Below are 16,244 nucleotides of genomic sequence, written 5' to 3'. Positions count from 1 at the left end.
GGAAATTTATATGTAAAAATGAATGGTAACAAGAAACTAAAGGTGGCAAGAGAGAGGAATAGCTAATATTTTCAGATCTTTGTATGCAATGGAGGGATTTAATTATAACCTCTCTAGCTGTCGCTGCCAAGTTGATTGCATCTTTCAGAGGTAAGACTTGGATACCTGAGCTAAAGGATATAAAGCTTTGGATATGGTATTTCATCCTCAGAAGAGGGAAAAGTCATTTCTCACCTAACTTCTACACTTAGAGGGCACTGAGAAGCAGAGTGAGGGGGAGGTCATTAAGAAGTCTGCAACTGCTTAATGACAGTTGCTTAATTAGCTTTAGGATGTGTTGATCTCTTTCAAGAAAGATATTAAACCTTGAAGAGTGTGAAGGAAATGAATCATCAAATCTATGCTTTTTGATTGCAGTGAAATTTAGACTTGAGTCTGAAGATAAAATGAGAAATTGCTTTAAAGCTTTTTAGTCCCTGGTGGATTGTGAAGTTTAAAAAAAAAAAGTCAAGTTGCCACCTGCTGTAATTTGTCCTAATTAGCCAGTCTCATGTTGGAGTTGGAGGGCTGAGGAGGATGGGGGAAAGGAAAGGGAGGGAGGAAGAGAGAGAAGGAAATCTTTCTTCCTAAATGCCCTAAATACCGGCAGAGGCAGAACCTCAGTGCAGAAGGAAAAGGCCCCAGCAGGATACAGTGCATTTGTCTCTGAGACAGGTAGGCCAGGCCAGAGTCCCAGGATCCTGTGTGTCTCTCTAGTTTGTCGGACTTAGGTAAATTTGTCTCTTGTGGTGGTGTTACCCTCTTGTAGGGACAGGGAAGTGGAGGACATGCAGAGGCCCTTGATGGGGCATTAGAAGGAAGCCTGGAGATCATCTTATTAAATCATCTTGTTTTCTGTCTTAGGAAGAAAGTGAGGCCAAATGAAGTGGGTGACCTTCTAAGGTACCCAGCAAGGGGTGAGGTCAGGACTAGAATTGATGGCTCCTGGCTTGAAGTCCAGTGCCCTCCTTATCACAGCACGGTGCCTACCTTCAGGAGTGTCAGAGGCAACAGCTTTCCTGTCTTCATGCTGTACCCAGTCAGTGGCATTACACTAAACAAGTTTTGTTTCCTCCAAACTTTCTATTTCTATAAGACCCTGACTGGAGACGTATGAGAAAACCCTCCTCTTGTTACCACAGAGGGTAACCAGCCTCCTCAGTGCAGCTTCCTCTGAGGCTGAATTAGAGCCCATAATGTGTTTTCAGTAGTTCTGCAGAGTCCTAATACTAGCATTGATTTGTAAGTATAAAAGAGAAGAGCAGAGGGGAGAGACAGATCTATACAAAAAGACTTACATAGCCTGCAGCTGAGGTTTGGAAAAGGATTCTTTCTATAGAAGGATTTTTAAAATCTCACATGCCATGTCTAGGCAACTCATAGTTCTGATAAGCACTCCTCAGACCTAGAGGATGAAAAGTGATCATGATTGATTAGTGATGTCTCCCGTGAGTGGGACAGGAAAGAGTAGAAGCGCGTAAGCCAGGTGATTGCCTGCTCTGCCTCTGCTTTTGTCATGTGTGTCTCCTGCTCTGTACAAAGATCTGTTTATTGCACTCTAGGCTCTGACCAAGATCACAGAAAGGGCAGACTCCTTGTTATTGTCCTTCCAATTTCTCCACTGGACTTCTTACTCTGAAGATTTACAGAAAATGATGGAGGTCCTGAGGATTCAGGCTTAGAAACACCAAATTCAGTCTCCCTTAGCACTTCCTCAGGAGGTACCAGCAAACATTGAAGCTGATATATGAATATGACAGTGAAGACAGACATTCTGCTGCTTTATCAGAGAAGGGTCCCTGGCTGATAAAGCTCATGCCTCTGCATGTCCACACTTACCCACCTACCCCTACCCCTTGACCAGGGCACGTGGCCATGTGTCCTGGGGTAGAAGAGCAGAAGTTAGTTTTCAAAAGCAAGCTGTGCCCCTACTCGCCAATCTCCCATTGCCGTGTGCTGGCTAGGACCTGTTAAATTTCTTGGCAGGAAGTCCAAGAGGCTTTCCTAGAAACTGAGCTATATTTATACTTTTTAATTAAAATTTCTGCTCCCTTCTGCCATCTTGTCTCTTGGGCAGTTGGAAAGCTTTTGAGGCAGAAAATGGCAAGAGGTCATCTCTAGCAAACTAATCTCATTATTCTCTTTCATCCTTTTGTGTCTTTCCAGATTCCAATGGCTCCTTGGGTTTTTTGGTTTTTTTTTTTTTTTTTTTTTTTTGGGTGGTCAAATCAGTAAAAAGAAAATATTTTCAGCTTCTTACACCCTTTCCTGCAGGCCAAAACCATGTAAATAATTAGCCATCATCCAAGAATGTGATGAACATTAGCAAGGGCTTCTTCCTGAATATTTAAGGAGTTGACCGTTTCACAGTGCCTTTTGGGTCTCTGATGATACCCTGCAAATAGCCCTGGTAGACAAGGGTAGTCTGATGCAAGGCTCTAACAAGGATTGAAGAGCTGAGAAAGGTGTTGAAGAAAGAAATTTCTGCTCATTACCTAAAATTTCGGGTTTTACTGTGGCTTTTTTTTTTTTTTTTTGGAGATGGGTAGTTGGCAGACATACCATGCCTCTGGTGTACCCTGTTACCTGTACCTCAAAGGTATATGTTTAAGCATTAACTTTTTGGAATTGGTGCTATTGAGGCAAAAGCCAGATAATTCAGACATAGTCTATTGGAAATAGTGACCCTGCCTCAAACCCACCACTCTTCTTCCAGACCCCGGAACATGAGGGCCGATACTATGAATGTGATGTCCTTCCTTTCATGGAAATCGGGTCTGTGGCTCATAAGTATTACCTTCTAAACATCCGGCTGCCTGTGAATGAGAAGAAGAAAATCAACGTTGGGATAGGAGAGATAAAGGATATTCGACTGGTGGTAAGTGAATCTGATTGATCCAGGCAGCCTGTGACATCAGAGCACTGGCTAGGAACACTGGTTTGTGAGCATGTATTGGGAGGAACCTCCATCTCACTCTTGGCATCTCCATGTCTCAATTATTTCACCGAGAAGTAAGAATAATAACAAACCCATGATGGCTGAAATCATAAATTTGTGTGAGAGACTATAGAAATGGACAGTAATGCAATTGTTGTGTCCTTTCAAAGTTTTAATATAATGATCATGATTGCATAATGAATAACACCAAGATAAAAGTAAGTTTTCTTTTTACGTGTTTCACCTTGCAAGCACCGATGTTAAAGGGAGCAGTGGTGGTTTAGGTTCTTTCCATTTTGTCTCTTTAGCAGAGAAAAAAGTAAAACGTGGAACAAGACTTTAAAAATCTAATTTAGATTTTTTTAATTTAAGGAACAAATACGTATTTATTGTAGAAAGCTAGAAAGTGCAAGTAAACACACAGTAGAACATAAAAATCACCTGTGGTAGCCTACCATCTAGAGAAATAAGCACCTTGATGTTTAGCTAGATCTCCTTCCGGATTTTTTCCATATATATTTTATATATATATAAAATCCTTTCCTTACAAAAAAGGGATCATACTCAATTGTTCCTTGCTTTTTAAAATTTTATGGTATATTGTGAATACAATATAAATACACTTTGCAATATGTCCACAGTATGGATTTACCTTAACACATTTTACCAATGCCAACATTTTGGGCATCTAAGATAGCTCCAATTTTTCAATGAAAATGTTACAGAAAAATCTTTGATCATGTTCTTAATCATTCCCCGGGGACAGAGTGAGTCTATTTTTATGCCTTCTGATTTACCTGTCTGCAGTGCCTGAGGAGGGGTCAGGGGAGGCGGGTGGGGAGTATGAAGACACTACATGCTGTGGATGTTAAAGCTCTTGATCTTGAGAGTTCGGCAGAAAAGGTCTCTATTGACCTCTCCCCAAAATGCATCTGCCGGTAGAAGTAACACTAAGATATATTGGCTTTCAAAATCATGGTTGGTCTCTGTGCAGGGCATTCACCAAAACGGAGGCTTCACCAAGGTGTGGTTTGCCATGAAGACCTTCCTCACCCCCAGCATCTTCATCATTATGGTGTGGTACTGGAGGAGGATCACCATGATGTCTCGACCCCCAGTGCTGCTGGAAAAGTAAGAGCTGACCTGGGAGCACTCTTAAGGAACACTGGCATCCTGTGATTTGCCTGCCGTGGTCCTGGTTTCGCTGGAGTCTAGTTCAAGTGGTCCGTGTGTTACTTGGGCTGGTGATGTGACCAGGAATTATCCTGGACTCCCTTGTCTCCTTCAGCTTTCACTTGCAAACTGTGATTAAGTCCTAGGGGTTCTACTGCTCTCAGTTCCCACTCTCTGTTCTGTCTTTGCTCTTCATTCCCGTGCTCTGAATCAGATATTTCTCTCTTTTACTGGGGATGAACTGCCTTGCGCCTAACTGATCCCAACCCCTCTCACCTCCAGAAGGATGACGTTCCTGTAGATACATCCCCTTTTCTCTCCCACATTGTTGCCTCTTTCCTTTCTGCTCCCATTAATATACGAGCACACTCTACCATCGCCCATTCTTAGTCAAAACTCTTTGTACTGCCTTCTGAAGCCACCGCACCTTTTTCTGCTCCTCTTTACAACAGAACTCCTCAAAAATCTTGTCTGTTCATTGTTTCCTCCTGTTCTTCTTTGAGCCCATTCCACACCTTATTAAAATTGCTCTTGACAGGATCACCAGGGACCGCCTCATGCCAAATCCAATGCTCATTTCTCAGTCCTCCCTTTCGTTGACTCTTCATCAGCATTTGACATAATCGATCACTCCCTCTTCTTCATAGAGCCTCCTCGACCTGTCTCATGGTTCTTCTCCTCCTTTGCTGACCATCACTCAGTTACTGTGGCTGTTTCCAGGCATCTTTCCAAGCCCTTAAACTGTGGAGCCAGGTCTCAGTCTTTGGACCTCTTCTCTTCATTAGCTAAGCTTCTTTCCCAAGTGGTCTCATCTGCTCTTGTGGTCTTAAAAATCATCTACACCCCTGTGACTCTTCGTTACATGGTCAACCTCAGCTTCTCCAACTCTAGACCAAAGTATTTCACCTGTTTATTGAACATCTTAACTTACACAAAAATAGAACACATACAAAGAACCACACTTGTTTTCCCCCCACTTCACTTTCCTTCCCTTTCCTCTTTCCAGGCATCCTCATCTTAGGAAACGGCAGCTCCATCCTTCAGCTGCTCAGGCTAACACGTAGGAGGCATCCTTCACTTCTCCTTTTCTCACACCCCTCTTCCAGCACACCAGGGATCTCACCATTTCCGCTGTGACCTCCCTAAACTAACTCACCGAGATTTCTCATTTCTCACCTGGACTATTGGAAGCAGCCTTTCCACTGCTCTCCTTGCTTCCATCATTTTGCTTCCTACGTTCTATGCACACAGCAGCCAGACTGTTTCCTTTTAAGTAGAAATCAGATCACTCTTCTGCTCAAAGCTCTCTGTTGGCTTTTTATTTCCTTTGCGCTGGCCTGTAAACCCTGACGATCCGGACCCTCACCACCTCTGACTTCATCTCCTGTTCTGTCCACCACCCGCCATCCACCTTGGCGGTGCTCAGACATGCCGGCACGCACTCACCTTGCAGCCTCTGCACTTGCTGTTCTTGTCATCTGAAGTGCTCCTTTGCAGGTATCTCATTTCCTTCAGGCCCTGATATAATGTCTGTCTTAGAGGCTTCCTCCTGTCTACCTTATTTAAATTGCACCACATCATTCTCCATTCACTTACCTTGCTCTATGATACTTCTTCATAATACTCATTCTCTATTATCATGCCTCACCCCATCTGAATACAAGCATCCCTGAGCAGGATCCTCACCCTACTTTATTTACTACTGTATCCTGGAATCATGGCTGGCACATAATAGGAGCTCAATAAAAAAGACTTTGTTGAATGAATACATGAATGAATGAATGAATGAATCATGTCACTCCATGGTTTAACCTTCTTACTGGATCCTCAGTCCTTATAAGATAAATTTCAAATTCTGTAATGAAGTATGCAAGTTTCTTCATGAGCTCAGCCTTTTCTTTCTTTTTTTTTTAGATTTCTCTGGTATCATGTCCTGGCATTTCCTGAAGTGTGCCACATGTAGTTCCCCAAATGATTCAGGCTGTTCCAGGTCTCTGTGCTTCCATCCAGGCTCTTCCCTCTGTTTGGGATGCCCTTCCACCTCCCTAACCTTGGCTCACAACTCAGCTCACTTTCTGTCTCGATCAAAGTTAGAAGACCTGGTCACAGCCTGTGCACACTTCAGTTGCTTATTACACTTTACCTGGCTCAGCTACTAAACATACCTCCTCAAATGAAAGAACTGGTCCTGCTCATTTAGGTGTCTGTGGCCCTAACAAAATGCCTGGTACATGATCTGTGCTTAAAAAACACAGCATGAAAGTATGAATAAATCAGTAACAAAATAAACGATATTTTGGTAGAAAAGTGGCAATTAACAGGGGAAAAGCAAAATAAAAATGAAACAAGCAGCTAAAATAATTTATACTTCATATTGTTTGGAGTCATGTATTATTGAAACAAATATGCTTATGTAATTCATAGTTGCTGAGGATAGCATAATAATGAGTGTTTTTAATGGTCAGGTTAATGATACCCTGAATAGGTAAGAGAGGATAATTATATTCAATGAAGTCTGTTAAGAAGGCAAGGAGGGTAAAAACATTGCAGGAAGCTCCCAATCTGAGGTGGCACCAAAATAAAGCTGAGAACATTCAGTTACTATATAGAAAGATTAACATAACCGTCCTTTACTCTGCAGTGGTGCCAGTGAAGGAAGATGTTTTGTATCTCCGTGTAAAATCTTACTGTGAGAGTGAAGAAACTGGTCATATGGTTTCAGTCCCAATGTGTAACATCATCTCAGTTCCGAAAACTGGGTTTTGATTTTTGAATCAAAAAGTTTTTGCCTCCCAGAGGATTAAAGCAATTTCCCTGATATTTTCTCACCATCAGAGTCATCTTTGCCCTGGGGATTTCCATGACTTTTATCAACATCCCAGTGGAATGGTTTTCCATCGGGTTTGACTGGACCTGGATGCTGCTGTTCGGCGATATCCGTCAGGGCATCTTCTACGCAGTGCTCCTCTCCTTCTGGATCATCTTCTGTGGCGAGCACATGATGGTAAGCGCCCCAGGGGACAGGAGGAGACAGTGGGTGAGGCCGAATGAACTAGTGGATACAGGAGCCCGCTCCAGAGCCCTGGAGTCGGACTCTTGGTTCAGATCCCTGTGTCACCCCTTATAAACTAGCTGCTAAGTGACGTAATCTCTCTGAATCTCAGGTTCCTCATCTATAAAATGCAGTGTAAAGGATAATGTACAGGGTTTTTGTGGGGTTTAGATGAGATAATGTGAATAAGTATTTAGCAGAACGTAAACACACAAACTTTAATGATTATCACTACTTCTTGTCCTTTGGCTTTAGCCCTGCTTGTCCCCAGGACCAAGGTAACCACTAGAGATTGTGGTTACCAGATCTGTCCAGCTGGCAGTATGTCCAGGTGGCCTAGTAACCCCTATTACCCTGAAATGCTGACCTCCTTGGTCTCAGCTTGTCCAGACACCAAATCGTATTTCAAGAGGAACTGAAGGTACCACGGATAAAAATAAAAATGGTGCAGTCATCACGCTGTGGCAGAGATGATAAGCCAGCTGGAGCTTGGTCCTTGTGTCAGGCACATGGGCCTCATAGTAGATGGACTCTTAAATTCCGCTATGGTTTGATCATTGCTTCTGAAGTCTTGCAGCCTTCCCAGGAGAGCCATGAGAGGAGAGGGAGGCTTCTCCTCACTGCTGGGGTGGGCCTAAGGGGTCCTCCAGCAGATGCACTGACAGTGAGCCCCGGCAGCGGGGACTGGGTGTGGAGGGGCTCAGGGACAGCGGCAGGACAGCCAGCCAGGGCGATTGCCTGGCCTGGGTGCTACGGCATGTCTTTCACCCTTCCTGGTTTCCCCACTTTACATCCTCCATTTTCTGTCTCTTACCACCTTTGTGTATCTATCAAGAGGAACCATTCTTGTTTCTAATGAAGATAGAGCATATCTATTTTCCTGATCATAAGAGACCTCTCATACTAGATAAATTTTTATTGCTTTTGAGTCTTTTGTCCTCTGGAACCACCCCATCTTAACAACCACAAGTGGTAAATCACGTAGGAATTTAACTGTGAATGAGTTATTTTGTGGACCACAGAACTTTCACTGCCTAAGGTATGTTGGAGCACAAAACCTGCCACCCCAAACCAGAATATCTCTGTGGCATGTGAGTTATTTCGAGCTGAAAACAATCAAGACCCAAAAGACTCAGGAAGAAACTTTGACCTTCCCCCTGACTGCCTTAAAGAATTAAAGGTAGAGGGCCCAAGAATTAAAGATAGAGTTATCATGGGAGCTATCTGCAAAGAAGGGGGGCTGGGGGTGGTTGGGGAGAGCTCTAGGCTGGGCCTAAAAGATGGGAGTTTCCTCCATCTCTGCAGGACCCAGCAAACATTTATTTACCAGACATTTGCTTTCCATTTCCACGTGAATTGCCTTCTTATCCTTTGAAGTCCCAAACCACTACCCACAACATCCTCTTTTGTCTTTAGCTGAGGGTGATATTTAAGGTGAGAGTTTTGGCCATTTGGACAGGTTATTCAGTTTTCCTGGGACTCTCCCTTGGGGACATGTTATTAAACTTTTGTTTGATTTTTACCTGTTAATCTGTCTCACGTCAGTCCAAGTCTTAGACCAGGTAGACAAACCTGGAGAGGTAGAGGAAAAGATCTTCCTCCTAGACAGGGACAAGGCCTTTCTTTGTGTTCCCGTAGCATCCTGTTCCCTTGTGGAAGGGCGAACAACAATGAGCTCCTCAGGGACAGAGAATTTGGTCTCACTCATCCTGGTATGCTAGAGTCTAGCAGATGCTTGGTGCACAGCAGGTGGTCAGCAAGGATTGTTTGAATGACCAATGACTGGCTCACCTGCGGAGTCACTTAGCCCTCCCCCGTCTTTGCCTCACTTTTCAACTTGGTTTTTCTCAGGATCAGCACGAGCGGAACCACATAGCAGGGTATTGGAAGCAAGTCGGACCCATTGCTGTTGGTGCCTTCTGCCTCTTCATATTCGATATGTGTGAGAGGTTAGCAGGGGACTGTGGGACTCTGGGCTGAAATGAGTGTCACCATGTTCACTCCCAGCTCTTTAGAAAAAGTATTTAAAAAGGAGAGGGGTGGTTGGGAGCCTGTGGGATGAAAGCATTGGCCATGGTCACATCCTCAGATTAAAGACTGGGATGAGATCAAAGACAGAGCTCTTTACAGATGCAAAATATTTGAGCTGTTCATACTCTTCAAACTCCGTCTCTCTTTAAGTCCTCTGTGACTTAGTCTAAATACAGCCCCCACCCCTCCAGGCTGAAAAGCTGGGAGTATGTAAAAAGGAAAGTTCCCCTTTGCCTCTGTATTAATAGTGTCTTGCTTTTCCATCTTGTTTCTCTTTGTAGAGGGGTGCAACTCACAAATCCCTTCTACAGTATCTGGACGACAGATGTTGGAACAGAGCTGGCTGTATCCTTCCTTGATGGGCTCAGGGTTTTATTTCTTCCTGTAGCTGCCTGGTCCCCATGATCATTTTCTAAGTCACGCTGATGATCTCCATATGTGCTCAGCCAGGGCTTTGATCTTCAGACCAATGATAACGGCACAATTAAGGCAGATAATGAGAAGAATTAATGCTTGCTTTCAACCCCAGGTAAGAGCAGGCAAAACAGAGGTTGCAGCTCATCCCCATGGCAGAGGGATCAGAGTTGCTGGTCTTACTGCTGCCTGTCTGAATTATCTATTATACACTTGTTTACCACAGACTGAAGCATGACTAGCTTTTCCCTGGAGCCACGGAGATTCGTCTCTGGGCCCCTGCGGGAGAGCCTGTTTCTGAAGTCATCTGTGTGCAAGACTTCTTACACTGACCTTGGTGTGCTGGCATCCCATGCCGCTGCTGTTCACTTCCAAGACCCAGTGGAGATAAGGCTAAGGTGATTAGTTCCAGAGGAGTCTTGGAGGCTCCTGGTTGGCTGGCATAAAACCCGTCTGAGTCATCTTCGTGAAGCAGAAGCGACAGTCTTAGCTTATCCCTTTTAGGATGCTGGATTTAAATAATTTATCTCCCACAATAATATGTTAAGTGCTTCAAGATTAAAAGACTGTCCTCTTGGAGAGGCGAAAAAGGCTTGAGTTGTTTTCTTCCGTGATGGATATTATCTTGTCATATGCTGGTAAATATGCTTTGTCTGGCCATGATGTTTATATTGGCTTCTCAGTATCACAAAAATTTTGTAAGCCAACTGATCAATAGTATCACTGCTTTAAAGATGAGGGTATTGAGCTCCTCCTTTCCCCCATCCCCCCACCAAAAGATGTTAGCTGCACAACACCAGGAATATTTATCATGTTAAATCCACCGCAACCCTTGCATTCTGTAGATATGATGGAGGTCCAGGGAGGCAAACAAATGTCAAGGCCTGCAGCATAACTCTATTCTCTCATCCAAGGGCACCACTGATTTTAGGGAAGAAGAAACTGCATTCGATATATTATTTAATGAAATACAAATGCCGAGTTCACGCTTGTTAACATTTTAAAAATATGCAACTTGGGGTGTGGTTGTAGCAGAAGGGAGTTGGAGTCTGGTCACCTGCCTCCCAAAGCCAGCTCACTCCACCCTGAGCCTTGATGGTTCTCAGATTAAGTTTTAAAGATCAGCCTCAGATTGTATTGCCCCCCACCCTCAATTCCCACCTTGGCCATGTGTCCTGCTTTTGGTTCCAATTGACAAGATTTTTCTTGTGGTGGCAGAAGATGGCAGATAGAACTCCATCCCTGCTTTTACTTCAAGAACTTCAATCCCATGCTCAGCATCCCTTGCAGCTGCTGCTGCTGCACCCAGCCCTCACGCCATCCTCTCCGGACGCCAGGGCATCTCAGTCACCTCATACAAATCCAGGGATGAGCCCAGTGGTTCCCAGACTTGGTTATACTTGGGTTTCCTAGCCCCTGGACAGTCTCATTCTGCATATCAGTGGGACCTAGGCACCTGTGTTTTTAACTTTTGAGGTGACTTTAAGGCTGCTTTCTGCCTGACCAGTATTGTACAACCAATATCCAATATTTTAGTGCTTTTCAAATTTACTATGCATATGGCTGTGCTGGGGACCTTGTTAAAAGGCAGGTTCTGACTCAGCAGCAGGTCCAGGGTGAGCCCTAGAGCCTACATTTCTAACAAGCAAGGCTTTGTTCCTCTTCTTACAGAGCTTGGATAGCAATTTGGGACATTCCTCACTGGTACTTTTGTGTCAGAAAACCTCTCTGTTGTGGATATTAGAGTGCCAGGCTTTAGTATTTTATCCCCCTGAAAATCACCTAAATATCTAGAGACAAAGAGTATTGACACAGATCTGGGGAGAAGTGCTGGGGTCCTTGGCCAGCCTGCCATTTCCTTGACTGGACACCTCAGATGGCCTTCATCATCGTGGCTGGGATCTGCCTCTGCCTCTACTTCCTGTTTCTGTGCTTCATGGTCTTTCAGGTGTTTCGGAACATCAGCGGGAAGCAGTCTACCCTGCCAGCCATGAGCAAAGTCCGGCGGCTGCACTATGAGGTGAGCACGTCTCTCGACCCATTCAGGAACTCACTGCCGCCTGCTTGATGTGAAAACACACACACACACACCCCTACACCTGGAGACTGGAAGCTTTTATTTCAAATACACGCTGAGAGATTCTCATGTAATGTCGGGTCTCTGGGCAAAATAAGAGGCTAAGTCCCACTCTGAGAAACATCTACTTTTCTGGCCTGTCTCGATCTTGGAGTTTTCTGTACTATAAATGCCTTTCTATCCCCAGTGAGGAGTGAACTTGTTCAGCAGGTTCCTCAGCTTCGGAATGGAATGTAGGCGCGTGCTAGATGGGAGATCTGATGACGGTAGAATTAGGTTTTGGCTTGGGGGGAGCCTTTATTTAAGGTTCCCTTGCTGAGAATCAGCTTTAAGATTGGGGTTCAGCCCAGGTGATCTGATTTCCAGACTTCGAGAGACCACATTCCCCCTAAAACATCCAACAGGGGCTCACAATAGGGTTCAGTAATCTCTATTTATAGATCGTGGCCCTATTCAGATGAAGCACTCGACATCCTCAAATCTCGAATGCAGGTGACACATTCTTAATATTTCAAGGATCGCTTGGGCTCTTGCCTAAGTGGCTGCCCTTGGAGGCATGGGCCTAATTCCTCTGTGTGAAGAGAAACAGGAACTGCAGAACCACAGGGTTTTTATATGCAGTGGAAATAAGAGCCCCTGAACAGGAGGCATCCTCTGATACACAGGTACCCTCAAATCCTGCTTGCAGGAAACCGTGGGCCCTTTGGGGAGCTTTGCTTGTCTCTAGGGCTGGAGCGACACATGAGAAAATTCAACCAAATCCACTTCATGTTGATTAATATGCACATTTCTTTTTGTTCACTGGAGCAGAATTTTATTACAACCGCAGAAAACTTGGATTTGGTAACTTTGAACCCTTGCAGAGAAGCATAACCAGCTTAGCAGGGAAATTAGCAGCCTCGTGACGTGCTGTGCATATAATTTCCCAGACTCTGGTATCACTGTTTCATGAGAGATAAGAACCTAGGAAATATTTGGCCGAAGAAATTCTTCAGCCACATTCACATCTGCAGGAGAAATGTTACTTTGTGAAATTATTTTACTGTCACTCTTAGGGATTTGGTTTTACAGATTTCTTTAAAATTAGCTTTTTATAGATTTACATGTTAAAAAAAAGGATGGATGGTAGCTGGTAGAATGTTAAACTGCTCTTTCTGTCCTAACAGGGGCTAATTTTCAGGTTCAAGTTCCTCATGCTGATCACCTTGGCTTGTGCTGCCATGACTGTCATCTTCTTCATTGTTAGTCAGGTAAGTGGAGCCTGAGAGGTCAGGATGAGAATGTCCCTGGAAAAGTGCCTCTACTTTGCACAGAAAATTCTATAGAACTGCTAAGAAAGGAACAGAGAGGCTATGATTCTGGGCAGCTGACCAAGCTATTTTTTTTTTAATTGAAGTATAGTGATTTACAATGTTGGGTTAATTTCTGGTGTACAGCATAGTGATTCAGTTATATTCTTTTCACTATAGGTTATTATAAGGTATGGACTATAGTTTCCTGGGCTATACAGTAGGACTTGGCTGTTTATCTATTTTATATATAGTAGTTTGTATCTGCGAACCCCAAACTCCTAATTTATCCCCTCCCTTTCCCCTTTGGTAACCATTAGTTTGTTTTCTATGTCTGTGAGTATGTTTCTGTTTTGAAAGTAAGTTCATTTGTGTCATTTTTTAAGATTCCACATATAAATGATACCATATGATATTTATCTTTCTCTGTATGATAATCTCTAGGTCCATCCATGTTGCTGCAAATGGCATTATTTCATCCTTCTTTATGGCTGAGTAGTATTCCACCGTATATTGTTGATGGCCATTTAGGTTGTTTCCATGTCTTGACCAAGCCATTTTTTTAGGATGCTCTAATCTGGGACTAGTTATCACTTGGCCAGAGGTAGACTGAATTTTCCTTTCAGTACAGCCTTGTAGGAGGAAAAAAGTTGCTAAATAAAGTAGAAGCCTACAGCTAGATTGAAAGGCACTTGTTTCCTTTACTTAAGAGAATAAACTTTTCAAGCCCTGTAGCAGAACAAGGAAGTATTAATTTGATTTGATCTTTATCTAATATTAACATAGATCCTTTTACAATCCATCAGCCATTCTTCGTAACAATTATATTGCCACTTAAACAGGAAATGTAATTCAAAAGCCCCCTTGGTAGAGCCTTATCTTTCTGCCAGTTATTTCCCAAACTCATAATTTTACCATACTTGAAAAATTCTCAGTAATGATTTTCAATATAGGTAGCTCGTTCTAGAAAGTGTGAAGTATCATTTAAGTCATACATATTATGTATCTATCATCCATTTGAGCTTCACAAAAATCTTATGGCTAAATAGTATAAGAACTGTTATTCCATTTGCTAGAATATGAAATCTAATGGCTTTAGAGACATTTCCCATTTATGCTGTTTTCCTGCTGGGTGGGACTATGGATGGATTACTTAACGGTTCTAAGGTTTAATTTTCTTATCTGTAAAGTGGTAAAATAGTAGCACCACCTGAAGAAGGTGTCGGTAGGGACCATGCGCAGTAATGCTTGCGCAGTGACCTGCAGAGGGCCCGGCACACCGTGAGTGAGAAGAGCTGTGCTCTTGTGAGTGGCAGGAAGGGTGAAGGTCGTGCTGAAGGCTATCTGGTAACTTAGGGACTAGAATCCGGTCCTTTAGATTTTCTTTGCCAATTGCTCTGTCATCTCTATATTTGGTGAAAATTGAGAATGTTAGTAGTGCAGACAAAGCCTTAGGATAAGACTTGCCCTGTTCTGCTAGCAGGCTTCCTTTTGCGAGACAGACTCCTAAGCTTTTTTGTGTCCTGGACCCCCTAGGCCGCCTTAGGTGAAGGACATGGGACTCTTCTTTGAATGTTTTTAAATGAGCAAAATAAAATACTTTGGATTTCAAAGAGAATTAGGTAGGTAGGTAGATAGATCGATAGACAGACGGATGGATGGATGATATATATTTGCAGTTATACCTATTACAGAGACTTCAGGTTTATAACTAATTGGTATAAAAATATGATTTCTATTGGTGACAAAATTACAGGTGGTGTTAATACTACAGGGATTTGATTTCTACATTCATACTTGACAGAAATGGTAACTTCCAGCTAGAGACTAGTGAAAATAAAGGTAGAATTTTTTCCTGCTCCAGTTCACCAACCCCTTGAATTCTATCCAAGGATACTTGGGGGTGCCTTTAACCCCTGGAACCCTGTTGGCTACACCCTCTGGGCAGTGTTCATGTTGCTGCTGAAGGCTGAAGTGAGTAGAGAAAAATAAAACAAATACACATACATATCTCCAGAAGTTTTGTTCACCACCTCTGCTTTGACCTGTAACAGTGCTGTGTTTGTAGCAGACTGTTTATAAAACCTTGGAAACTACACCCTGCCCTCCAAATGCAGTAAAAATATTTCAAATTCTGAATGGTTTTTTTATTCAACCAGCAGAGGCTCAACCAAGGGTGTCTGAGGCCAGACTTATCCCCTGGCTGATTCCCTCATGTGACCAAATGCTTTCCAGTCCTCCGATCCCTCAGTAATGCAGTGTGACACCTAATACCGTCCGTTCTGCGAGGCTGAGAGAGCAGGACGCACTCCTTGGAGAAGCGGAATCTTAAGGAAGATGAGCTGAATAATAAAAGGAAGGAAGGGCACCTTTGCCCCTAACATGTTTCTGCCACTTTAGAAAGCTGAAGGTGTTCTCCCCCAGCCCTTCCCGCTGACCCTCCTGTTTCTGCAGGGTCCCTCCCACCTGGAGTCAAGAGGGACATTGGCTGATTTAAGGCAGCTACATGTTGCCTGAACTTAATCTTAGACATGTTTAATTAGTGCACCTTTTTGAAGCAAAGGAGGCCAGCCTTCCAAGTCACAGAGTTTGGGGCTTTTCTTTGGAGAAAAAGCTTAACATTCTACTGCCCCAGTATTTTCTAACAGGGCTCCAGTTGGTGGCTGGCTTTTTATATCTGCTGCGACAGTCAGCCTGGAGTGGATTTCAACTCTAAGGGGGTAGCAATGAGGGCTTTTGGATTCCATTAGCTCCTTACATTCCCCCTGCTGGGTTATTTTTTTTTAACGTTTATTTATAGATATCTAAGACGTTTTCAGGCATAACTCTCAGTGTCCCAGGTACTGTATTAATACAGTCATCAGAGGATTTATTTTTTAATGTCATTTTGGAATGTCTCAGCAATGAGCTCACCTGAAAGAAAACCTATTGGGTAACTTTTTGAAATGGATCCCAGCCTTAGGTAAAAGGAATGTATTAAAACTCCCATTATGCTCTCAGGCTTGCTGGGAGAGCCTGCATTTAAGCCCCATGAAATATAATGCGAGGGGATCTCGCCAGGATATTGAAGCTCTGAGGCCAGGAATGAAAGGCCGCTGGAAGCTGTGGAATGCAGTGACCTTGAGGCTTTGTAGCTGGGGACTGAGGTGCTGTCTTTTAATGCCTGCCATTTTAACGGCCTCGGTCATAGCAACCAAGCTGGCATATCACAGTCTGGTGTTTTAGCCCCTT

At 43.5% G+C, this 16,244-nt stretch overlaps 1 protein-coding gene across 4 annotated transcripts in view; it reads left to right on the top strand.

The window, feature by feature from the left end:
- The window catches only part of WLS (Wnt ligand secretion mediator), a 122,676-nt gene that overhangs the window by 68,447 nt on the left and 37,985 nt on the right, over positions 1-16,244 (top strand). For all 4 annotated transcript variants that reach the window (XM_032494554.1, XM_014564616.2, XM_006191019.3 and 1 more), the window contains exons 4-10: positions 2,756-2,917; positions 3,972-4,108; positions 6,986-7,154; positions 9,054-9,151; positions 9,515-9,578; positions 11,524-11,667; positions 12,891-12,974. In XM_032494554.1, coding sequence (XP_032350445.1) covers positions 2,756-2,917; positions 3,972-4,108; positions 6,986-7,154; positions 9,054-9,151; positions 9,515-9,578; positions 11,524-11,667; positions 12,891-12,974 — 858 coding nt within the window. The remainder of the gene's footprint in view (positions 1-2,755; positions 2,918-3,971; positions 4,109-6,985; positions 7,155-9,053; positions 9,152-9,514; positions 9,579-11,523; positions 11,668-12,890; positions 12,975-16,244) is intronic.

This window comes from Camelus ferus, chromosome 13, assembly GCF_009834535.1.
Source record: "Camelus ferus isolate YT-003-E chromosome 13, BCGSAC_Cfer_1.0, whole genome shotgun sequence".
Classification (NCBI taxonomy): Eukaryota; Metazoa; Chordata; class Mammalia; order Artiodactyla; family Camelidae; genus Camelus; species Camelus ferus.
Note: the sequence above shows the minus strand (reverse complement) of the source record. Positions and strands in the feature narration are given on the sequence as shown.